This window comes from Lipophrys pholis (genome assembly GCF_963383615.2).
Source record: "Lipophrys pholis genome assembly, chromosome: 20".
Lineage (NCBI taxonomy): Eukaryota > Metazoa > Chordata > Actinopteri > Blenniiformes > Blenniidae > Lipophrys > Lipophrys pholis.
Window position 1 is genome coordinate 4,723,133 of NC_137648.1, and position 27,313 is coordinate 4,750,445.

General features: G+C 43.7%; 1 protein-coding gene across 1 annotated transcript in view; it reads right to left on the reverse strand.

Annotated features, from left to right (window-relative positions):
* Positions 1-16,370, reverse strand: part of LOC308125520 (disco-interacting protein 2 homolog C-like) — a 54,722-nt gene extending 38,352 nt beyond the window's left edge. Inside the window, exons 1-2 of the mRNA XM_080489353.1 lie at positions 16,216-16,370; positions 574-645 (exon numbers count right to left, since the gene is read on the reverse strand). Coding sequence (XP_080345479.1) covers positions 574-645; positions 16,216-16,294 — 151 coding nt within the window. The 5' untranslated portion in view covers positions 16,295-16,370. The remainder of the gene's footprint in view (positions 1-573; positions 646-16,215) is intronic.
* Between the last annotated feature and the right edge of the window lie 10,943 nt (positions 16,371-27,313).

Consider the following 27,313-nt stretch of genomic DNA (forward strand, 5'->3'; position numbering starts at 1 on the left):
CACACATTTGCACGTATGCGTTTGACAGAAGCCGTAGATGTAGCGCCAAGAAAAGGGAACACAAACATGGAGATGATTGGATTCGGCAGAAAAATCAGATTTTTCTGGTTTAATAAACACAAAATAACAGGAAAGTAAGAGGAAATAAAATCATAAAATGTGGTAACTGTATCTCTTCTATCCGACAGAACATCTCTCAGCATCCTGTGACCCATTACTGCTAAAGCCTGTAATAAACGATGAGGATAAACCGGATTGTGTGATGGATGTTTGCAGCAAGGAAGCCTGTAGGGCCCTGTGCGTATATATATATATATGTGTGTATGTGTGTGTGTGTAGGCAGTGGCTGTAACGCGCTCAGATACAGAGGAGCAGGCCCAAGCTGAGCTCTGGGGAGCCCTAACCTACATTCACTAATGGCGGCGGTGGCGGCTAAGCACTGAATCGATGGCATGGAGTTCAGTATCATCGCCGCTGTATCTGCTATGACGCCCGATCGATGCTCAGGTAGTGCTGCGGGAGTAACTGAACTGACTCGAGGTGTGTGGAGGGGGTCAGAGGCTGCTAAATTACCTCCAGCATGTGGCACATATGCCCTGATCAGCTTGGATCTCTTCTTCTCATAACCCTTCTGAGTGATGTCCCCTGTGAACAAATAGAGATGGATAAGAGAGTGAGAGAGCCAGTGACGGGCTGTCTGGGCCGATCTATCTTATTTAATTTTTGGGGGGGTAATTTATTCATAAAACTCATTTACGAGTAAAGTTTTTGGTTTTTTTTTTGGTCTCTTTAAGATAGATCGTGGCCTTGTGTCGCCCAGCCTCTTCATGTCTCTCCCAGTCTTTTAATATCCGTGTTGGACTGTTAATTAAAGATAAGAATGTAAAACATAAATAAAACAACACAACATGAATAATGGGATGAATAATGAAGGAAAAGGAGAGTGAAAACAACAAGAAAATGTGGGACGAAGCTGAGCCAGATGTTTCCACTAGCTTTTCAAGGTCGGATTGTGTGTGTGTGTGGTGTGTGTGTTTGTGTTGCTTGTTGTTTGCTGCGGCATTAGTTGTGTTTTCAAGTTTTTGTACGACACGTTACAGCAGACCTGGGCATTGTTCAGCCGCATGCAGCCCTCTGGTCGTCTCTGACCGGCCCGCGAGAGGTCAGTGAGATTTTAGAAAGAAAAAAAAAAAAGATACCGTGTGTGGTGAAATAAACACAACTGTTGTGATTCTGCAGGTTGTAGCTTTTTATCTCTCGATGTAGGAATCATGCTTGTGAGCGTACTTTAACCCAGCTCCACTGCTCTGACCAGCAGCTGTTACCTCCCACAGATGAGGGCTCACAGTACATGAAGCAAAACCATTTAACATAATGCTCATTTCTTTAGAATTGACTTCATCTGATGGTTCGGCTCTAAACAGCAGTCCTCGTGTATCATGTGGCTCCTTTAATTTCCCACCTCTGCTTTACAGATGACACCATTTTCTACAAAAACCCAAAGTCTTCCATATTCTTTTTTAACATTGACAGAAAAAAAGAAGCTCTTTAATTCACCCTGACAACACAACCAGCGAGCAAATCATCCAAAAAGCTCCCAAACCACCTACAAGATCGATGCAGCCTCTGTTAGAATGTTTTATGGTGTTTCTACGTACTGTACTTTAAGGACTACAAGTTTCACCTGAGTATAAGTCAACTTCTACTCTGGGAAATACGGTAAAAACACCACTCATCCATTGTACAATATCGAGCCACGCAAGCTTTTACCCCTCAGGAAACACCAGTTCATGTCACGGAAAGCAAAACATGCCTAGAAATCTGATGCCATCACGCAAAAATCTGCTGGTAAATGTTTAATCGTGGTAACGGGAGTACTGAATGTTGGAGTTTTCCATCAAGCAGGAGGTGACGTTACCTGTGGGAAATGCCGGGATGACACTTGGGTGAGTCCATGCTGGAGGAAAGTGCCGGCACAAACTTAAGCATGCATGAAATTCTTCTCTCAGCTCCTTGCCTAGAGAACCGGTAGCGGTGGCGTGAGGCAGCACTTTGCTTTCAAGGTGAATGTCAATTGGCTCCATTATGTATTTACAAAAGCCACTTCTGAAGTACATGAACCAGAAAATGAAAGAATTCAAAGAATACGCGTGGCTCCTTTGGTCCAGTTGCAGAACGGTTGTGAGATGGGCTTACAAAGACCATCAGCAGCTTTCTGATGCCAATATCGCATTTTTAAAAGATATAAAGGAGTCAAGTTTTGAAATCATACCCTGAAAAATCACCCATAGAACGGACGTTTTAAAACCAATACACTCCACACAGAGGAGGCTCAAACTCTTGTTCTGCTTAAAACCAGTGAAAAAACAAGAAGATGTCACTGTGTGACGCTACAGCCCCAAAGAAAACGGTTTAACTGACGACACAAGCTGAATGCCTCCAAAACGATAAAGCCACACAGAATGTAAACGGACTGTAAAAAGTGAAAAAAGGCAAACACAACATTAAGAACAGTCACGCTGTTAAACCAAACAAAACAGTCTAACATAGGGTTGATGTTAGGACTTCAGGTAGTATGCAGCCCTCTCTCAAATGGAAAACAGGATTGGTTGAAGCTGGACTGGGTTTATGGTCAGGATACTGACCCAAAGGAGGCGGGGCTTGACTCATTACTATTGGTTACCATTCAACAAAACCCAAAAAAAAAAAAAAGTATGGATTTCCAAACTCCAATACAACTGGACAGCAGCAGGAAGCTTTTTCCGTCTTTGAGTTGCAGAAATATCCCATTGAAGCCAAACACAGGTGAGCGAGCTAATAAAAAAAAGCAACGGGTGCTTTTCTTAGGCGCCGTTTACGCGACAACATTTCAAGTGAAAACTCATCGTTTTTCCCATTTTCCTTTCAGAGAAGTTTCGCATTTACAAGACAACATTTTGAAAACGACGTCCGTTTACCCAGAAACATCAGAAACGCTGAAAACGATGTCCGTGATGAAATCACACACACACATGCAGGCAGAGAACAAAACGCTATGAACATTAAAAAACGTGAGCACACAGACATTTGCATGGACAATCGTCCAAGTTGGATTGTTATTCCGGGTGACTCTCAAGTCCAAACATGCCAAGTTCCAGGAGAATACGGGAGTCATGACACTCTTTGCTGTTATCTACTCACACGTGTGCAGAAGAACTATTCACTAGGGTCATCTCTAAGAAACTACTTTCAAATCACAAAGGTGCTGAAGTACTCCTAAAAGTTAAGGTCAAATCCTCAGAAAAAAAAACTTATAGAAGAAAAAACAAACTTGTTTTGATAACACACACGTTGCACTGCAAGTAGAAATCTTGAAAAATACATTTATTCAAACCTACTTTTCAGATTTTGCTGAAACCGAACACAGGTGGGGGAACAGATTTACAAAAACATGAGCCTCCAAAGGAAAATATAGAGACAGTCTCCCAGGTAACAAGGGCAGAAGAACCACTGCAGTATTAAATGCTATAAAAAAAAAACCACATAAAAACAGCGTCTTTGTGAACATGTCACACTGCGCAGCCATTTTGAAATCGGAAACTTGGAGCCGACACAGCCAGAGAGCCCCATAGTCATCCGCAAGAGAGCTCTAGCGCCCCCTTTCAAAAGGGATTGAAGGCTCAAGAGCATAAATTACAGTTTTAACACATCCCCACATGTGTGATGCAGAAATAAATCTTTAAAAACGCCTCACACACACACACACACACACACACATTCAAGGTTTAATGTGTAGCGTTGCTAATTCTGTTGATTTGCTGTGGGCAGTGGAGATCTGTGGAGTCCACAAGCAGGAGGTGACACTTTGAGAAAACTGTGTTTTTAGAGAATAAGATGTGTCATAACTGGTTTCTATGCTTCGATGCGGAGCTGTTATTGTGCCCTCCAGTCACGATCGCCAACAACAACACACACACACATACACGCGCACACGGAGCAAAAAGCAATCTGTGTGCAGACAGCTGAGTTCATGCTTTGGCAAACGGCGGAGCGGTGAGTCCTCACTCAGGTGTAATAATGTTGCTTCTTTCAGATGAGAGAGCAGCTTCAGATAAAGCAGAAGAGAATTAGGAACTCAAACAGAGTATGGAGGCTGCTTATCCGTCCGCAGGCCAACATTTGTCACTGTTACGGTGGGAATACGCTGGACCCCCTCGGCGTCCGATGGATGTAAATCTACGCCGAGTTGAAGGATAAATACATGCGGTGTGTTTCTCGTTGTCAAAACAGTAAAAAAAAAAAAAAGAAGAAGAAGACAAAAACCAGCTGCGGTTTCATGTCTGACTCCTGTGTGGCTCACTGGTGACATGATCTGTCATTACATCTGACACGCTGCTTTTTATTTTGACTCAATCCACCTGAAGCCAACCTGCAGCAGCGGATTAATACGCCTCTGAAAGTAGTCCACTAAATTCACATCTTTCTCCTGCGGGGAGTCAAAGTATCAAAAATAAAAAAAAACTGCACATTGGACCTATTTACTACATTACACTAGAGATTCTAAAACAAATACAAATAATAGATTAGATTAAGATAATAAGATTTTAAATGAATCGAAACACTGAGGTAGATGAAGTAACGTCTTATTGCTTTGTTTGTTCTGTGCGTCTGACTTCTGCCGTGTGGTAAACGACCCTTAAGTTTAAATACATCAATCACACATTTACTGCAAATTAATTTTGATTAACAATTCTATATTTGAAATGTATTGCAATTAAAGGCATAATTTAAAATGAAAGAGTGGAAGATAATAATCCTGCTTGCTGCTCCAGATCTGCTCCTCAGTACATTCACTTCATTGGATTATCACGTTTGTCCTGACATACATGCACGGGAGCGTAATCTGCTGATTGTTGAAATCATCTCCTCCATGACAGTAGGTGGTGATATCCACGCTTTCTTCTCCTCAGTGTCCGGTCATTTCGTGTGTTCTACGATGTCACAGACAACAACAACAGTCGTCGCGAGCGAGAAATGTAAAATCATTAAATGTCTCCTCTCTTTGGGATCCTGACGTACATTTTTACACGAGGCGGGTGAGAATCTGAGGCGGAGCTTTGAACGCATGTGAAGAACATCCCGTCCTGTTCACGCTATTAAAACTGTGTTTGAGGATCTCCAGCTGACCTGAGCGCCGTCACCTGTGTGAAGGCGGCGGGATTCTAACACGTGGACCACATGAACTGCCTTTGTGTGCAGACGTGTTCTCGAGCGACGCCTTTTCTTCTCTGATCGACCGCCGCATATCAACATCCCTGTTCTTCTTCTCTCCTCTCTTTCTCTCACACACACACACACACACACACACACACACACACACACACACACACACACACACACACACACACACACACACACACACACACACACACACACACACACACACACACACACACACACACACACACACACACACACACACACACACACACACACACACACACACACACACACACACACACACACACACGGCCCGTTGGGAGACGCCATCTTCCACTTGCAGCGCAGCAGAGCAGGGAGGGAGTTGCCTAGCAACGGCTCTCTCTTCAAGAAGGCCTTAGACGGCCATCTTGGATTTGGAGCATCAGATGTGAGAAGTGGGCTAATGATACCTGCCAGGGCGTGTGTGTGTGTGTGTGTGTGTGTGTGTGTGTGTGTGTGTGTGTGTGTGAGATACCAGCTTGTATTGGCAGCCTCGTTACATTCCCCCTTCTTTTCGCTCCCGCTCTTCCCTCTCCTGCTCTCATATCCTCCTCCTCCCCCTCCCCCTCCTCCTCCTCCTCTTCCTCCCTCGTCCTCCTCCTCCTCCTCAACACCGGGCTGGTTCAACGTAGCACAGAGCTGATTGAGAATCGACACCTGCACGTTATAACTTTCATGAGATTTCTGCACAAACCGGAGATATGAAGCAGCTTTAAACTTACATTTTTTTCCTTAATGATAGTTTGCAACTTCCGGTTTTTTATTTGACCACAAATCATCTGAATGTTGCCAACATGATGAACTAAAATAATATAAACACACACACACACACACACACACACACACACACACACACACACACACACACACAAAAACTGAAGCAAATATAAAAAGTCAAATTCTCTCAAAAATTCATCTGAAAAGTGGAATAATGAAGCGTCAATAAAAGATCTTTTTATTTAATCTTCAATTTTAAAAGTAGAGGAATTTACATATTAATATTAAACTATAAACAGTGTTTAAATAACTTTGTTATAACATTAGAAATAAACAATATCATTATCATCTAAAATGTATTAAGTTTTTAGTTTATTCAATTGCAATAAAAACAAGCAAAAGAGCAGTAAAATAAAGAAATATATAAAAAAGACTGATGTATACACTATGTTTTGATAAATTCACAAAAAAATATGTTAAAAGTAATTAAAAATTCCTAATAATTTAATTTAATCAAATAATTTAAATGAACAGTACAGGAAAAAATTTGATCAATTTAATTGAAATAGAAATGTAATTATTTAAGGTAAAAATGTTGATAAAACAATGAATATTATTTTTAGAGTTTAATTCAAACACTATATCAAAATGTGAAATAGAGAATTAAACACCAGACATTTAAATATGTAAACAGAATTGAATAAATATTAAAATAAAAAGGATTTAAATCAAATAAACAGTATGAATTTGAATTGAAAGTAAACTAAACATAATGAGAAACTACTTTTATACATGTAAAAATCAAAACAAAATGAATGACAATTTTTAGTTTTCTTCAGCTTGAAGCAACTTTTAATTTATAAATAATGCCCAAAACCCAAATATGATCGCAGAAAAGAAAAAGATTACGACATATTTTAGGATGTACTTGAAGAATCAATTCTTTCCACAAATATTTGTCAAAACCCTCAAAAATGAGCAGCATCTCCGGGTGTGGATGTGGTTGGTGTTTGGTGCTCTGAACAGTTTGTTCCAGCTTGTTTGACGAGGAGAAGAAGAATCATGTGACATTAAAAAACACTGAAAATCCCCCGGCTGCTGTCATTAATCCATTTTATGAGTCATCTGGAGGGTTTCCATCAACATTTCTCACCACCAGATTTTGGCCTCAACCTGCACTTTTGTCACTTCAACAGCAGTTAGTCATTTCCTACATTTCCCAGAATGCCCTGCAGCTCTGACTCACTGCGCTGCTTTTATAAAAAGATTCAGGAGAAGCCGCTCCTTGTCTCCAAGCGAAGATAAACTCTGAAATTATCACCTGCCGAAAATAAAAAAAACACTTTGACCACAAACTTTAAAAACTGTTGTGGTATTTGCGAAGAATTTTAGCACAAATCTGGTCATTTATTTATTCTTTTTCGAGGTGAAGCCCCACTGTGACCCCCTCTTCACCTATTTTAATAACATCATGAGACTCTTTAAGTGAAGCGAGCCACATCCAACAGTCCACAGATGTGAGTGGGTGGTGTGTTTAAGTTACAGAAACATTACAAAAATGGAGCTCGCTGCATAAGATTCATAATTTGGGTTAAACTGAAGCCTTAAGACTGCAAAAAAAACCTGGAACGCCACTGAAACACGAAAGAAGAGTTTCGTCTTTCTAAATGACGGTTGCGAACTGCGGAAAAGGCGAGTATCAAGACATGATCTAGTGCACGGCGCTGCCCGCTGACAGCTGCCATCCAGATGCGGCGAGCAGCACATCTGTCTGCAGGACCCTCCCCTGCTGCCGCTCATCCTCAGCGTGCAGCGTTCAGATCATCTCCCCTCGTCGCTGTGCCGCTCTCTTTCTTATCGCATCATCATAAACAGCCAGTCCACCCACAAAGCCACCATGGTAACCAAATCTACCTCCAGCAGGCACACACACACACAGACACACACACACACACACGTGCACGCACGCAGACACAAGGAGGGCTGAAGCATGCGTCATGCTTTGGGGACCTTGGGCTGTCACACTCACATGCAGGGACCCGTGTGGGCGGCCGAGCGTCCTCTGGACCCACGACTGGAGGGGCCACATGGACAAACAACTACACACACACACATGAAAGCACACACATGCATAGGTGCAGTATCTGTATTAAACAATATGTATATGGATTTTATATAGTATATGCACACACACATATGCTTGCAAATATATGTAAAGTGATTCAAATGCATAGATACTGAACATATGCATGTGTATGAGCACATATACGTGCAGCGTGTGTGCACAGTCACTCTCAGTGTATTAGCTGCACACATGCATGCGTGCAGAGACTCCACATTTGCATGTACACTAGCGTGCATGCATACGTGGAGTATCCGCACACGGTCGGGTTCGCAGCCAAATGTCAAGTTCACAGTGGTGTGGAAAACTGAAATGCGGGGCGTCCTGTCGGAGCAGTGGGTCAGGATGCCACGAATCAAAATACAGTGAAACATGAAGAAAATGTCAGCTCAAGCTGACAACGTCAGGCCTGTTTATCAGGGAAAGGCTGCAAACTCCGGTAAGCTCGGAAGAAATAGAAATGTGCAACACTTCTGTTTAAAAATGTGTTTGAATGACTATTCAAACCTGTTAGGCTGTTAATTCTCACTTCCAGCTCAGCACATGCAGCTTTTCCATCAACATTTAGCTCTGAAACTACTTTAAAAATATGTAAAATACTGTTGTTCGTTCGCCATAAACTAAATTAGTCTCTTGAGGGTTTCATAACTGCAACCAAATCAATGGTAATACAATGATGACTGTGTTTTTATTACCTGCAGAAACCTTACAGGTGCTGCATTTTTCAATTAATCCAACCTGGCTAAACAGTGAAAATGGTTCAAAAACACAAATGTGATGGGGTTATTTCTCTTTGTGGAGCTAAAGTGAGGAAACGCACGCCGTCAATAAGTGGCCTTAAGTGTTCATCAATTAGCAGGATTAGACTCAATTTTCAGTCTGATCCACGGAGTGTTTCCAGCAGCAGTGACACCTCTCCCCTCCTCTACGCCGCTCTTCACTTGCAGATAATTAAAAGGTTAAACTGTCAGCACGCGAGCTGGGGGAAAAAAGGAGAGTCCTCTCACTGTGCTACTCACAAACCCAGGAGGAAATCAGTTTTTACCTTCAGCTGTGATGGTGACACCTTTGGAGAGGCGTTCAAAGACAGTTGTAAACATGGGATATCTGGCTTTTTAATCATTTTGGAGAAGCATTAAAGGCCAGTTGTAAAACCCAGTTATTTGTGATTGAGACAATTTTGGAGAGGCGTTCAGGGACCACTGGGGATTTTCATAATGTTTGCTGGTATTTCGACCAGTCCTTAAACACCTCGCTATTCATGATTTTTACAGTTTTTGGAGAGGCATTTAATGACAATTCTGGATAATGGTTATCTAGATAATGGTTATCTAAAACTTTACAGACAGTTCTAGAAAATGGCTATCGAGAACTTTACGGACAGTTCTAGAAAATGGCTATCGAGAACTTTACGGACAGTTCTAGATAATGTGATTTTGGAGAGGTTGTTAAAAAAAAGTTCTCAACCTTGGTTTAGATTATTTAGGTTTTCAGTGATAAGATTTTGTGGGGAGGCGTTCAGGAACAGCGGGCCATCAGTTGTTTGCAGTTTGGAAAAGTTTAAAATGTTGTAAATTAAATGTAAAACTGCAGAAAAGTAGGCTCACTGGCTTAAACTCTGCCAGTAAAGGAGTAATTAAATTGTGCCAGATATGTCAGCAAAAAACTACTTATTAGTTATTAAGGTTTGCTCCAAAATGCTCCTTTAAATGAAGACATCCATCACCTATCAAATCTAATCCATTCGAAGGCAGTGTACACCCTGGACAGCAACCCTTATTGATGAAGCTGTTGAGATTTGACGCCTTCAAATCAAGATTAAACACTATTTCTCAAGAAATTAATGTGATTCAATTTAAAAACATCTCATTTTCATTTAAGAAAAAAAAAAAAAGAATAAAAACCTTTCAGGAAACAAATATAAAAGCAGAGACAGCTTTAGCCTTGACAAATGTTTGTTTTCCTGAGCCACATTTAAAATGAACTCAATCACTGGACCCTGTAATTCTCCATCTGGGCGCCTCCACATGAGGCCTTCACGTACACCCTGGTTTTAAAAGAACTCAAAGGCCCATACATGATGACTGTGCGAATAAACTAACAAATCTGCTTGACTTTGTGAGTTAACGGTTCAGAAATCAGAAGCTGACTAATTTTATACGAACAGCTGAATTTAGAGCAAACCAAACACCCAATGATGACTATGAGTCAGCTCTTTTGTTGTATTCATTCAATTGTGATTAACTTCTTCCACTTGAGTCGACTTCAGCGACGCCTCCTTCACGTCACGCCTACATGGAAGTCAACATAAACATCTTTTAATATCTTGACTGTTCACTAGTGGATCAAAGCGCAGCGTTTCAGTGGATCGGCTCTTTGATCCGGCGCTGTCGGCGTCGCCGTCCGTGAGCAGTCAAATTACACAACACGCCCACAGCGCCGGCCCACAGTCTATCTGTGCTCGCCGTGAGGCTCGGCTTGGCATGTGATGGAGACACACACGTCATTTCCAACAGGCTGCGACAGCAAATGAGTGACAGTCGCTCTGTTCTGGTAACACACCGACGCACCGCTCGCCGAGCTGTCACCCGGTTTGTATAAAACAGGAAGCACGTGCGGCTTTTCTTCAGTCACATTTAGCTACATCCAAAAAACAAAAACACCTCAAAGCCCTGCACTGAATTTTTTAATTAGGTTTGTTAATCAGTTTTGTTTTCAGAAGTTACTTTCTAAATATCCAAAATCACACGTCTGAGAACTTTACCCTCTTTTATTGGATTAAATGAAGTAAAATATGCATGTTTTGACTTGAAACGTTGAAGCATTGCATCGTCGAGCTTTAAGAAAGTGTTTTAATGCCTTGTAAGGTAATTACCTGCCTGTTATAATCAAGCACAATGAAGGCACTATAAGAGTCGCCATAGTTGTGTGGAAGCTAGAATCAGGCTCAAGCAAAGGATAACAACAGTCATTTTCAATCCAACATAGAGTAGAGTTAATTAACAGCCAATGGCTATCACATGCATTGACCAACAGCAGCATATATAATGATACATTAGTTCCCATGACCACTGGCAAATACCAACATGAGTCAAGAAAACCACCATTGACTTGGAATGAGTGTTACCTAGTCATCTCGGAGTACAGGGAGTACAGGGAATACAACCAACAACCGTCAATGATCCTGTCAGTCCCAAAGAGGAATTGAAAAAAAAATAAAAAATCGAGAGTCAAGATAGTTATCTCTCAATTTGATTCGAGCAAATGTTTCCAAGAGTCAAAATAGCTATCTGTCAGTTTCAGTTTGTCACAAGCAAAGACAAATAAGAAACAAGAGAGTTTGCAACCTGTCTGGACAAGAAAGAGGCAAAGGCCAACAAAAGAAGATATCTTCCTGTTTTGACGAAACGTATTGAAAAGTAAGAGTCGAGAGAGTTGAATTCAGACAGTACTCTTGTATAACCTGGCAGTTTTGGAGAGGCCGGGTTAAAATCCAATCAAGGTCAAGATAGTAATCGGAAAGGCAAGCAGTTTAGCGCGAGCCTGTTTAGGCTTGCATTACCAGTTTAAACCACAAGATGGTGTAGTGAGTCACTAAAATACAGGCGGAGGAACATATATCCTAGATTGGCTGATGTTCTCGACTGTCTATGCAATAAGCAGGTAAACAATGTGTACCTGTGAAAGCCTCACTCAGGATTAACTTGATACTACAATAACTTATCTGCTACCACTAAACACCAATTGAAGCTCGGTGTTTTAAAACATTTACTTGATGACATAAAATAAAAAACTGAGTGCTAAACAGCAGCTCGTAAAAAAACCAAAAAAAAACAGCTGTTCTATCACAGTTTTTCAAGCTGAACATTCAACGGTCATTAATATCACTGGCAAATCTTCCCCAGCGATACTAAAGCTACGCTCTGCACTCAGCCACTCCATACATTCATGCATTAGGCTTAATCAACATAGTGTAAATAAACATTGATTATTTATGATTGTCCCTTGTAGTAGCTGTGATTTATTTATTTATTTATATTTTTTGCAGTGAGGCACTGCAGACACAAGAGAGAGGCGAGGCTGACCTGAAATGCACTGCTTCAGGCCATAGACGCACACTGCCATTGTTGTTTTATGTATGCACAGAGAGAATCTAGGGCTGCAACGCTAATGAGGAACATCCAGAAACAGAGACAGTTCATGCTTGGTTATACACTAAAGCCAGAATTATTGCGGAAAAATGCACATTTATGGGCTAAAACTGCTGAAAATATAGTTCTGAAGTTGCATTCATACATGGTGAGCAAGTTTCAATCCACAATAGGCAAAGGCCAACGAAAGTCAAGATAGTAATCTTTCTTGACCCCATGAGAAATAAATGTGAGAACTTAGGCAACGTTTACGGGACGATGTTTCAATTGAAAACATATTAATTTGGTGTTTTTGTTTCAGGACTTAGAGCTGTTGGTTGTTTTTGCAATGAAATCACACACACATGCACACATAGACATTAACAATGGTGAGTACACAGACCTTTGTATGGACAGAAGACAAAATTTGGGCTTTGCCCTATTTTTGGCAAGACAACATTCACAAAGGGTCCCTGAACACGACCAAAAACTCCTGCAACGACCTACAGCTTCACAAGTAGGTGTTCATGGTTCCCTCAGAGTCTGCAGGACGTCTCAATCCGTTTTATTGTGGCGTCCTAAAGCTCCTGGTTTGACTGCCTTGCTTTCAGAATTTTCTCCCAACTAGATCGAGGACAGCTCGCTCAGTCCTGTGCGCAAGTGGCTCTGCATAAAAAGCTCTGGTCAAAGGCCGGAGCAGCGGCGCATTAGTGCCTCCAGGTCACAGCAGCGCAGCCGAGATGATGCGATTCAGCGGCAGAGAGGCTTATCTGCCAGAGCTCAACTGATTGCTGAGTTTATCTAATAAACAGGTGGAGCGCCGGATCGTCTTCTCAAAGACAGCAAATAAAAGTTTCATCCCGCAGCTCTACCCATCAAATCTGACAGGAAATTGTAGCCCGGGGCTCGTCACTGCGCTTCTTAATAACGGTGACGGCTTCATGTCCTCAAACCGGGTTTGTTTGGAAGCAGAGGACTTTGTGGGTTGAATAAACTTTGTTAATCCTTCAGAGTGCTCATTTCATTTCCCTGCCAGCAGTTGAGTTTTACAAAGAAGCTCTCCTTTTTGTGCAACTGAAGAAGGTTTGAGCTCCTTGAGTGGAGTGATTTTACTATATTCAACAGAACGTGATTACCACGTTGCTATTTTTCACAAATTCACTTCACAAGAACTTCTGCTGTTGATGTTCCAACAATAATCTCTTTTGGTGATGGCTTGTGTGTGTGTGTGTGTGTGTGTGTGTGTGTGTGTGTGTGTGTGTGTGTGTGTGTGTGTGTGTGTGTGTGTGTGTGTGTGTGTGTGTGTGTGTGTGTGTGTGTGTGTGTGTGTGTGTGTGTGTGTGTGTGTTTAGAGATCCAAAGGCCAACAAGAGTCAAGATAGATAGTTCAATCAGATTCAATGAGGAATCGCCCAAATAAAGACGCGATGAATATCTACCAGATTCAACAAGCCATTGGTAAAGGCCAACCAGAATCAAGATTGTGAGCTATCAGATTTAATCAGCCCGTTGAAGCCCCCCCCCCCCCCCCCCCCCCCCCCCCAAAAAAACAACACAAAACCATCATCTACCAGATTAAGTGAGACACAGAAGAATAAAAAACGGTCTCAGCCAGCCAGAAGCAAAGTCAGTGTAGAGAGGCCCTGTTAAAGACCAACAAAGGTCCCAAAAAAAATCACCAGACTGTCCTCTACCAGACTCAACAGACCCAGGTAAAGCCCAAATAAAGATGACATGAATATGGACCAGTACTTTCATCCAGCCAGAGGTAAGAGCAAAAAGAGTCCTAATAGTCCTCAGTCATCATTTATCAGGTACAGATAAGGGCCAACGAAAGACAAGATGGTTATCTACCAGTTTCAACCAGGAGAATTGTAAAGGAAACACGAAGCGAGGGTCTTTTAAGGTGGAACTTTCTGAAAATAAGGCCGTTAAAAGATAACAGTCGTGATTTTGTTTTGCATTGACGTCTAAAAGCATTGACCTGTATGTTGAATCATAAACACATCAGAGCCTCGAGCACTAACCTCTCAACATACTTCTAATATTCAGACAGAAATTTAGATGAGTAAGCTGGGAACGAAAGACTCATTACTGCCACCTAACACACAAAATTGGGATTGCTCAGATTGTACGTACTGTAGCTTTAAGGCCAAGAGGGAAACAGCAGCTACACTTCAGTTTGGGACTGTGGAACAAGTACATGTGGGGTACTTTTGCATTAAAAGTGACATTAAAAAGAAAATGTGTTTGTATTGCCATATAAATTAAAGGGCAAATCAATCAACAGCTGACTTGACTTATCATCTAAATTAATGTAAAAATGGGAAACATCCCGTTTTAAGCCTCTAAAAGATTCCACCCATTTAATGCCGTTATCTGCTTCACACCACGTCGTCCCTTTGTCACGGCCACACACATGAAAACCCGACGCTCTCCCACAGGTGAGACGCGTCCATCAGGGGTCCTGTCAGACTTCATCCAGCTGTGATCCACGGATAACCCTGCCAGTCCCACACACACACACACACACACACACACACACACACACACACACACACACACACACACACACACACACACACACACACACACACCTCAGCGTCTGCAGCCCGGCTGTCACGCTGTCCATCATGTCTCTTCCTCCTGCCGCCTCCATCATTAATAACATCTGCCAGCAGCAGGTTCTGCTCTGATAAACACTCTCGGCTGGATTAGGAGCTCCAGTCGGCCTGCAGCTGCCACAGTTTTACCTCAGTGTGTGAGTGTGTGTGTGTGTGTGTGTGTTTGCGCCTGTGTCACTGCAGTGGGATAAAACAGGCTTTTATGAATGACGAGGCTGATGAGGGAAACACAATCCAGTTTAGAGGTTTCAAAGGCCACTGCCGGCCTCTGCAGCTTCCTGATGGCCGGCGCTGGTGAACGTGACCCTTTTTCTTTCTGCTAAATTATTCAGCGCTCGCAAACCAGAATTTATTTACACCCCGAAACATCCCGGAGAGGCTGTGACACGCAGCACCATCACTGCAGGTGCATCCTCCAGCCGCACAGCATCTCCCTGCTGCACAGGCCCGGCGCAGACGACTGCAGTCGCTCCAATCTGAGCCTCCACGGGCTCGTCTCAGGCAACAGGGTGGCTCGCATCCAGCACCTGATCCGCACAATGTCGGCCGGTATGAATTAAATATGCCACCTCCATTATATAAGGCGGGAGATGCCGTGTGAGGCGGGCCGGGGGAGCCTGGGTGGGTTTGCTGTGATTGAATGGTCCACTGATAGACAGAGAGGGAGTGTTTGTTGTATCTGTGTGAAAAGGAGGGAAGGAGGGGGTGAAAAAATACTCCCAAGCATCCTCCTCATCCACCTCCTCCTCCTCTTCCTCAGCTGCTCTGCAGGCCTGAAAACACAGTGACAGAGAAAGGGGGGGGGGGGGGGGGGGGGGGGGCAGGAAATGTGGGCATCAAAAGCCCCCTAACTGCCCCTCACGTGCAGCTCTGTCACGCAGCGTTGCATCGCAATGCTATGATTAAACCAAACGCACACACACTAACACGCCAACACGCCGCGCGTGCACAGGTAGGCTCGGCTGGTTATGTCAACGTCTCAAGGTCAAACAGCGGCTCGCGGGTTCGGACCCGGATCGCGCGCCCGGTCCGGACCGTTTGTTTATTTTAACGGGGACGCTGCGGCGGGCGGAGACAAAGAGCGGCGGCGGCGGCGGCGGCCGCGTCCCGCAGCGGGCTGCCCCGCTCTGCCCTCATCCTCTGTCAGCTCCACTCAGCTGCCCAGGCCGGCTGACAAACATCTGGATGGGAGGAGCGGGAGGGGGGAGGAGGGAGGAGGGGGGAGCCGCAGGAATGAACGCTTAGATTCCGTTAGTAGAAGACTCCCGGTGTGGATGGTGATGGTGATGAGATAACGTGATAACGAGGGGAAAGAGGGGGAATTAGAAGAGAAGGAGAAGGAGGAGAGGAGGCTTCTCCTCCGTTTTCCGCGAATCCTTACCCTCTGACAGCTCCAGCTCCAGCTCCGCCAGCCGGGCTCGGATCTCCAGCGGGATCGGCGACGCCTCTCGGTCCGCCATTCGGCCGGCTCGCCCCGCAGAAAACACCCTCTCAGTCCCCGGTTCTACCGCTGCTGCCTCCCGCTGCGACCACCGCCGCCGCCTCCTCCTCCCTCCTCCGCCTCCTCCTCCGAAAGGGAGAGCTTCTCCTCGGCGGCCCCTCCTCGGCGGAGGCGCGGAAAGACTGCGAGGCGTCGAGGGGGAGAACAAAGAGGAGAAATCTGGCTGCGGCTCTTCTTAACGGGGGCCCGCCATGGCGCCCGCGGCTCCTCGGTTCGGTGAAGACCCCGGTGGCTCGGTCCGCTCTCGACGCTGCCGTTGCGGTGGTTGTGGTGGCGGTAGTGGTGGTGGTGATGATGATGATGATGATGAGGAGCCTTTTGCAGCTTCTTGCCACTGGTGTCACGTGACGCTACGGAGGAAGGAGGAGGAGGAAGAGGAGAGGCAGTACCAGTCATCACCGGGAGAGGGCGCAGCGTGAAACCACACCTTTATATTAGATATGACTGGAGCGTGGAGAGAGGAAGTCGTTTAAATAAAATAAACATAAATAATTTAGGTTGAATTATGATTTTTTTTATTCTGTTTTCAGGGTCCTTTTTTTATTTCACATGTAAATTGGAGGATACTGCAGTACCAGTCATTACTAAAAGGGGGCGCAATGAGCAACCACACGTAGAGTATATAGTCAATCTGACTGGAGCCTTAAAAGAAAAAGGATATTAAAATTATATAAACAACATATATTTACTGTAATAGGAATATTTTTGTCCGAATGCAAATAGAGGGAGGATGCTGTACCAGTTATTACATCAAGGGGACACCAGAACATCAGTAGAGTATGTACATATCAAATCTGACGGGTACCTTTGCAGACACAATAGTTATCCTCAAATATAATAATTATTATAATGATAATTATTTCACGTTATTTTCTGTTGGGGGCAGATTGTCTGATTGTCATATGTCTTACTTCCACCACCATCAATCGGAATCTAAAAAAAGCTAAAAAAAAACCTTTAATTATTCCAAACCACAGACGTTTAGTTTTTACGGCAACATCATTATGCAAAGAATGCCTGGGGTAAAAAAAATGGGGTAAAAAGTGGATTTGTGCTGGGAAATTGTAAACTTAAAATTTGAATCTTTTTGGGAAAGATCACATGACAACAAGAAACAGCAAACATATCATTTTTCTCAACATTAATTTCTATATAGTAAGAAGGCTGCATTGTGTTTTAAATGTATTTACATCTGTTTAAAATGTATAATTATGCTTTCAAGAAGCAGATATAACTGACAACAGAGCTTTATACATTATTAAACCCAATATATTTTATTTAGTGAGGCTACCGCTACACTGCATCTGTAAATACACATTTAACTGATCAACATTTGGTTATCGATATATATATATAATTTTCTTTTTCCAGATCATCTTCCTCTTCAAGTCAGGACATCACTGTATGCTTCATTCGTTCCTCTATGTGTGGAAACTGTCCCAACAGTTATGATTAATAATGAAGGTCAAGCAGTCTTTAATTAAGCACAGTTTGACTGATCAGGCCTAATATGACGATGACACATAAGTGAGCATCTATTTGCCCATCTAACACAGAGGATTTCATTAGTATTCTTTATCTCATTAATTAAGCCTGAAGGAATCAAATCATCCTCGATGTAAAGTGAGGGAGAGTTAGGGTGGAACTCATCTACCACCTGCTGGTGAGGAGGAAGAACTACAACACAGCTTTTAAATGACAGGACACTCGACGTTTTCATTTAATCATATTTACCACACACATACACTCAACGTAAATAAACAGACTGACAGTTTGACTTCAAAGGCACGTCTTTATTATTTGTTCAATATTATGTACATCTGTACAAAGAGACATGTGCCACAAACACGCCGGCCTCACATTGAAAATTTTGGATGTCAAACCAAAGAACAAAAAGGAACAAAGAAAGACTGGCCTAAACACAAACAACTCCAGCTCGTTGTGCTCGTTTATGGACTCTCCATAACTTCACGCACACATGAGACTCAGAGGTTTACACACTAAATAACTCCTGCTTTAACATCAGTAAAAATGCAACATAAAATACTCATGAAATGAAAAAAAAAGAAAATCATGCATAAATGAATGACTTGAAAGTAAACGTTTCCAAAGCAATTTGATTCCCGGACTGGTGAGATCATATCAAGAGTTTGATGCTGTTGAAAGCACCTAGAAATAACTGTGTTGCATGTAGTGCTATACAAATAAAGTTTAATAGAATTTGGTGTGTGTGTGTGTGTGTGTGTGTGTGTGTGTGTGTGTGTGTGTGTGTGTGTGTGCTACAATCATGTCAGAACATCACGTACAGATATAAAATATTCAACAAACACTAACAAGGAAATAAAAGGCCAGTGCCATTAAATGAGGGTAAATGAAAAGGAAAAGTGTTTAAGAACAAATCTGAACAGCCTATAAAGTAATAAACTGAAGTAAATCAGCAGGTTGACAGTGATATAAAGGCTGAGGAGTTGTTTTCTACACCCTGAGAGGTTTAATGGCCCTGAAAGCAGAGAGCAGTCACAGCGCCCCTTACAGCTGACTTTTTCACCTCCACACTTCTTATGGTGGATTTACAAGCTGTATAAATGTACTTCATGTAACCGAGCCTCACTCTCTTCCTCACAGTCAAACCTGCAGCCTGCGTCTGCTCTCAGTGGAATACAGCAAGTACATGTTCAGCTTATCAGACACTCGGCAGAGTCTCCGTCTTCATCCGATCAGATCAACGTGGCAGCAGCAGAGGGGGCGTGGCCTGGATAGGTGGGGGCGGGCTCTTTCTTGGAGGGGTCGTGGTCGGCCAGCGACACCTTTTCACTGGACGAGACCCCCAGGCAGATCTGAGCGTAGCTCAGCTTCGAGGACTGCGGACCAATCAGAGAACAGGACAGAGTGACTTTACTTTTAGCTGGTTCATTTTCCTGTAGCAGGACGAGCAGGACCAGAACCTGGACAACAACCAGGATCAGGTTTAAAGATCGCTGCTTTATGTCAAGTGCTCGCCGCCATGCATACAAGAAACTATTTGTGTTGGAGTTTGTGAGACTGATTGGACCTGGCTCATGTTTCTGTTTTTTTTGAGTTGAATGTAATCGTGTATGGATCCAGTGGAGTAATTATATGACTTTTTTCTGACATCCCCTACATGCTGATCATTCTGATTCACTGCAATATGTCGGCTCTGCAGCGCAAACTAGTGGCAGGAGGCTGCATAACAGTTGAAAAATGTTCTCCATGATTGAAACGCTGATTAATATCTCTGACAAGCGAGCAGTTAATGTTTAATAGTTTAACTGACTAATTTGACAAGTGTGACAGAAGAAGTGACGAGAACTTAATCACCATTTCGACTGGCTGTAAAACTGGGCCAGAGTTTCAAACTACATCTACACACCATCTCCAGAGCTTTAAGCTCATATAAACATTACAGTTTTTTTCAAAATGAGTTTCTGAATTTGCTTTAAATAGACTTCAAATGTGTCCTTAGTTGTTTTTTTTTTTACCACATTCGAAGGAGCAATGAGCTATTTTACTGTTTCAATGAAAATGTGTTAGTAATAATAATGAATAAAGAATTGAGATCACCAGACGCAGGACCAGAATAAACTTGCTAAAACAGTCTTACTGTGTGCGGCTCGTTGGCGTGCTTGACTGCTTTGGCCTCTCCGGTATTCTCTGCAGTCCCAGTCACATTCCTGCAGGAACAAACACAACTATCTCAACACGCACAGCTGCCGCTGTGGCCACACATGAAATGTTTCAGGAGTCAAGTGAGCGGGAGGGAAGTCAGTGGAGAGGCACGTGCAGCGGCTGCAGATTATGAATCATAGTAGGGGCGGCAGTGAGCGAGAAAAGAAACCTTGAGGAATGTAAAGATGGAGCATTAAGTGGAACGGCCACATCGCTGCAGCATCATCCAGCTGCTGCCTCAGAGATACTCACTGCGGAGGGAGCGGCTCCGGCTCCGGCTGAGGCTCGGCTGCCTGAGCTGGCAGGGTCTCGCTTTTTACCGGAACCTGTCGGGATTAAAGACCGTTCAAACGTCAGTGCACGTGTTCACTGTGTGAGTTACTGTGCACAGTCTGAAGACTCCGAGGACACTCGGCGAGCCTCGTCGGCATCAGGTGAACGCTGACAGAGACACTTGTTACCTTTCTGCTGCTGCTCGCTGCAGGAGGTGAAAGTGATCCCACTGGCTTTGCAGAAGGAGCAAGAGGGGGGAAGCTGCTGAGGCCAAACTCCAGAGGAGGAGACGGCTGACGAGGAGGAAGCTGGCTCGGTTTACTCTACACCATCAGAAACACACACAGTTTAATTTATGGTTTCATTCTATCACCAGTAGCACAAAAGGCCTCAAGTATTCAAACATGACAATAAGCACTTGTACAGCAGCTAAAACATCACGGTGAAGCCAAACGTACCTGACTGTATTGTCTTCCAGAGGAACTCAGATTCTTCCTCTGGCTGAGGTTTCCTCTCCTTCGGAGCAGAAACAAACACAGAAGCTTTGAGAAGGCGAGATTTATGCCTCTGCTACGCAGCATCACTCAGCCTGTCGGTGTCAGGGCAGAGGGGATCATACATCCACAATCCCATCTATTGAAAAGCTGAAGGACCTTCCTCTCAAAGCACAGTCACTGATATTACCTGTCAAATTCTTCTCATAGTTTCTTGTCTGGAGACACATTTTAATTCATTTCTGCATAATAAACTGGTCTGCATCAGTACAAACAAACTCTGCTATATTTGTCCAACTGGTTTGTTTAGACTCACTGTCAATCAAACCTGGAGGTCACCCCAGACTGTGGTTCAGTTCATTTGTGAGACAGAAGCTGAGCAGATACATCACAGGATTGAGTGACGGTGGAAATTCAGTAGCGTTCGAGGGAAAGCTGCTCCTTACTTTGAAACGTAATCTGATGTAAACCGTTTGGACAGTTTGTGATTCATTTCTACAGGAGCTCTGGGACGTCAGAATAAACAAACACATATGGAGCAGTGAGGTGCAGCTCCAGTTGGAATCAGTCTATCCAATGTGGTTTCATGTCTGAAGATCAGGAGAATTGTTTCCTAAAATATCCATCACACGGGTTCCTCGGGCTACACACTTCATGTAATCAGTCAATGCTGATTTTTTTTGCTTTTACAGGTAAAAGTCCCTGAAGCACTGGTTACTATTGGAGTTTCCATGTTCAAGGTTATTTTCTGGTTTTATCCCCCAGTACTAAATGTTTTTGTAGTTAATGTGAGTGTGTGTCTCTCTGTGTTTGTCCTGTGCTGGACTGCCAACCTGTCCAGACATAACCCAGATCCATTATAGTCCGTTGTGATCAGCTCAAGCACCACTCGACCTTATTAAAGCATTGCATAAGATTGATGGATGGATGACCGATGTACAAAATCTGAATTCGTTTCCATCCATGAACTACACAAATAAACAGGATGAAGAGTGAACAGAGGACAGCTGACGGCACAAACATTTTCAGACCAAAACATCTCACTGCCACGTTTGCTGATCACAGGCTTGGTGATTACAGTCTGTGCAGCAGTGAGTGACGGAGGCGGTGAGGCTGCAGGATGAAGCTCCTGCCATCAAGCACCACTGATGCAATCAAAGGAAAACGATGACACTCAGAACAGCTGTCGCTCCAAATACTGAAACCTATTTTTGTGTCTTCCGTCAGCAAAAGTTAAAAATGTTTAAATGTTCAGTGTGATGGCAGCTTAACAACGGAGATGAAACAAAGTGCTTCCTTCAATATTTCTGCGATGAAACATTAAAAAACTATTCAAGCGCTTTTTTTGTGTGTGAGTTCACATTCTCACAGGAACCCTACCCTGTCTTATTATTGTAGACGTCTATGTATAGTAATGTTTCCATCAGGTGTCTGCTGTTAGCACATAACAGCAAGAGGTTGCCAGGTATGAGTCCAAGCTACAGTCGTACGTCAGTGTGGAGTTTGCATGTTCTCCCTGTGCATGCATGGGTCTTCTCCAGGTCGTCTAGTGCTTTAGGTTAATTATTGACTAGAATCTGCCTCTCCGTGTTTGTTCTGTGACGGATTGCTGACCTGCCTTCACCCAAAGTCCAACTGGAATCAGATCCAGAGATCCAGACAGTAGTAAAGATGATGGATGGATCTTTTCATTTCATTATTTTTACTTTCTTTCTTCTGAAGTACCTTAAAATGCATTTCAAGTATGGTAGGGGGCTACATCAGTAAAACAAAGAGTGAAATTTATCAAGAAGTTGATTTCTGACTTTAAGATGTCTCATATTTAACGCTTTCTGCTACCAGCCGCCAGGAGGCGCTGTGTTTTGGTCTTGTTTCAGGGCTCTTTCATACAACTGATGGATTAAAATGCTGAATGTGTGACAGTTGTGATGTTACCTTCCCCGGTCAGGTAGGGAAGCTGTGGGCTGCCTGTTGCCCTCTGTCCTGCCGCTATGGCCTTGGCGGTGTGCGATGCCTCGCCCCCGTGCTCGTCCCCGCTTCGCCGGGGAGGCGGGGCACTCCGCTGACAGTGGATCTGATGACTGTGAGTCACTGTGTTGGGATTGCCGGCAGTCGGAGCTGGACCACCTCGAGCCTCTCCTGGAAGAGTTCAATCAAACATTGGTGTGATCATCCACAGACTGACGGTACACGAACACAACACATGGCAGAGCAACAGGAAGTTACCTCTGCTTGTGCTGATTGGGTGGTTGGAAGCTGGAAGCTCCCGAGAATCCGTTCATGGCCTCAGGCATCAGTAATGGAGGCTGCTGGGAAAGAAACGACATCAGCTTAATGACCTGAAAACACACAGCTGCTGCTCACACATTCAAAAACATGAAAAAACCAACAGCAAAAGAGAGATAGAGAGAGAGAGAGAGAGAGAGCAAGAGAGAGAGAGAGAGAGAGAGAGAGAGAGAGAGAGAGAGAGAGAGAGAGAGAGAGAGAGAGAGAGAGGGACAGGGACAGAGACAGTCCGTTGGATGTTGCCTTTTCAGAATGGAACAAATAAAAAAAATCACATGGGTCATGTTCATACTGAAACTGAGACATTAATCCAAATACTGAAACAGACCTTTGACAAATTTCAGATGAATAGATTACAAGAAAATTAGCAGCATCCCAGTAACGTGCAGACGGATCAGCGGCTCCGTCATCAGTTCAGTGTGATGTTTGTGGGATTGTCAACACAGTCGACTCACTCAGTGACAGTGTTTCCAAGACAAAAGCCAAACATGTATAATGATGTTTTGACAACATAACCCTTGAAAAATGACAGGTCGGTTCACTCTGTTCCCCATGCTGATTAAACACGTCCACAGTTTGGATTGATGGGTTGTCTGGTGAACACAATCAACACTCGGGTCTCACCGTGGCACAGTTCTCGTGTCCGGTGGTCGCTGAGGTCCACGCCTCATTGGGGAGACTGTAGAGCTGCTGTGAGTTCAGGGCGGGGTAGGACTGCTGGTAGGTGGCGGGGAAATAGGATCCGTACTGGCTGCTCCACTGGTTCACTGGAGCCGGTGTGTACTCGTTCTTCGGGGGGTAGGAAGCGACTGCCATGGGTTTGGCCTTTATCCTCACCATGATGGGTTTTTCCTTAAACGTTCGCACGTCTTCTCTCAGGTACCTGTAGGCCTGGAAGGACACACACCCAAAGTAAGTGACAATTTCTAGTGTCTTCATTCAAATTGTGCCAAGTTAAAGCAATAGTCTAATCCTATCTCGTCAGCTTTCATAATTTTTCATGGTTTTACCTGTTGTGCGTCAGCCTCTGATTCGAATGTGATGAACCAGTTATCGTTGCTCACAAACTCAGAGCTCAGAATCTTTGGAAGGTTCTCCCCTTCAAAGAGGGCTTCCACTTCCTTCACAAAACAAAGAAAAAATACTCTCAGAGTGCTTTCACACCAGGCTCCTCCAGAAAATCTGTTTGATCGGGTAGATGATGCAAAAAAACTCACACACACAACAAAAAAGGAAACAATTTCAGAACGTCATGCGACCATGTATCGGTCAGTGCTGCACCTTGTCATTACTCCACCTATGCTCACGACACACTTTCCTCACTTTTTCTTAGTTTTCCTCAGATTCCTCAGGCTAATGCAGTTTTTTTTCTACTAAGAATGTGCAACACACTCTACGTTGGTTCACTTCCTGTATTTGTGGTGGATGAGCTTCACCACACGCACAAACCACTTGAAGCGGACTAAACGGTGCTGGTGTGAAAGCAGCCTCACAGAATTCACTTCCTCTGTTTATCTTCGTCAACACTTCAATTTAAAATTTTCATCAGGCTGTAGGACTCTTGCCTCTTGAGGTGTGGTGCTGGGAACCTCGCGCAGGATCAAAACGCAGCGGTTCTGTTTGGACCGGACTTTCTGCTCACAGGGGGCCATATGGACCGAGGGTATGGCTGCAGAGAGCGGAGAATGTTTCAGAACAACAATAAAATACATTCATCACATTAAACTTGTCAGTCTGTGGGTTTTGGCTCAACCAATGAGAGCCTCCCGAGTCAAAACACAGAACTATTTCTAATGTGGCAGCTCCACAAAACAGTCCAGTCGTCCATCCTCTATACAGCTTTGTCATACTCAGGGTCACAGGTAGAAGGTCTATGTTACTCTGGACGAAGGCAGGTTACAACCTGTTCAGGTAACCAGTCCATCAAGGCAAACACACACACAGACACACACACACACACACCTTTTAGAGTGTCGCAGATGAGGCTCAGGTCTGTGGTGACGCTCTTGATCTTGTCCAAATTGGCCAGAGTGGCGATGGGGATGTACTGCTCACTGTCCATCTGGGACTGCAGGTACAGGTCGCTGCCCAGGTGCTCCCTGAGGAGAGGCAGAGGAAGACTGAGGCATGTCGGATGTGGAGAGTAAAACATGTTCAGTCAAACATGTTGAGTTAAAAGCCAGAAGGACGAAGGAAAATGTTGATATTTATACACGTAAATATGAGATATCTACATGATGTTGTTGAGTCTCTCACAGGCACAAAGACACTCTTTTATAGTGAATGTGTGCTTTCGGAAATTCTTGAATTCTTGGTGGCAGAGATGCAACAAGGAGCTGTAAACATTCTTTATTGATATGATGAGATTACACACAGTTTAACATCAATGATGTAACTGCCCCATTCCACCCAAAGAAGCTCTTCTGGACCGAGAGCTGGTGACTGTGGAAGTCACTGGAGAACAGTGAACTCCTCATCAGGCTTAAAAAAAATAGTTTGAGATGATCCCGTCTTTATGAGCTGGTGTGTTATCCTGCTGATGGTATCAATCAGAAGATGGTAGACTGTGGTCATAAAGGGATGGACACGGTCAGAAACAATACTCAGGTAGGAGTTTAAACAGTTCATTTGAAACTGAAAGAGCTTAGATGTGCCAAGTAAATCTCATTCACACCTTTACGGCAGCAGCTGAACCGCTGATTACAAGGCAGGATGGATCCAACCGTGAATGGTATGTACATCAAATTCTGAATGTGACGGCAGAAATGAGACTCATTAGACCTTCAAGGTTTGTCTCATCTTCTATTGTCCAGTTTTGTTGCGCCTGTGTGAACTGGAGCCTCTATTTCCTGCTGACAGCAGAGATACCCAGTGTGGTATTTTTTTTTCTGCTGTGGACCACTTCAGCTTCAAGCTTCATCCTGTTGGAAAAGCTAACAGATGCTCTTCTGCAGACTTTGGCTGTAAAGAATTGCTGTTCATAGGAAGAAGCTCTGAACACTGTAGATGGCCGTGTGTGAGAATCCAAGTATATCAGCAGTTTATCAAATACCACTAACGTTCAAAGCCACTTAAATCCCATCTCTTCATCATTTTCATGCTCGAGTTACACTTCAGCAGCTCATCTTCACCATGTCTGAATACCCTAACCTACCCTAACCTAACCTACACCTAACCCTATTGGCGAGTTGCATTAGGAACTAGTTGAACAGGTGTACCTAATAAAGTGTCAGGTGTGTGACTACAGATTATCAATCTTGGCTAATAGAAGACAACTGAAAGAACCAAGAGCAACAGCCGCTATGTATACGGTTATTACCTGGTCAGGCAGGTCTCCAAGAGTGTGTACAGCACTTGTTTGAGTTCATCTGTCAGCACAGAGAGAAAAACACTTTTAACCACAGATGATGTGATTTTAAAAAGAATCAGAAATTAATCAGATTCATACCTGCGGCAGGAGGGTCGCTGCACGCTCCATCAACTAGAGGGGCTTCAGTGGATTCTGTCTGGCATTGTGATGCACTGGGATCTAAGAGGCCCATGTCGTAGAGTTTGAACTCGGGTACGTATCCTGACAAAGGAAACAGATGTTAATAAAATGGCATGCACTAAGCATGTGTGTGTGTGAAGTGAAGTGAAGTGAAGGGACTATCAGCGTACCTTCCTGGCTGCTCAGCTGCTCGGGGAGCGGCAGCCATGGCTGCTTGAGCTGTGAGTAGGCGGGGTCAGGGATGATAAAGTTGGGGTTGGTCCATACCTCAGCATTGGGGTTAAGGCTGGGGGCAGCGGCAGGTTCCTGAAAACAGACCACACACCATACACAACAACCGTAAACGCTAATAGAAATAGCCCCACTTTAAAGGAGAGGCAACACTAAGTTGTTATGGTTATATTACAGTCAAATCTTTGTTTTGTCAGAACTCATTATTCCCATAAATCGGTCCCAAAAAAATGTAGGATGTAGGCTGTTGAGGCAGCAAAACAACAACAACAAAAAAAAAACATTTGCATATAATCACTCCACTGGAACAATGCATGGAAGTCGGCGTCACACGGCCTGTCTCAACTGAACATTTGCGAAGCTTTGAAGGCGTCAGGAAGTTATTAGAATATGGTGAGTCCGACCACAAGGTGCAGGGACGCTACATGCTAAGCTCCAGTGTGCTGCACGATGTGAAAGTGGAAAAAGAAAACAATGAAGAGACAATATGAAAACAGTGTTGTGGTTTCTGATTTGA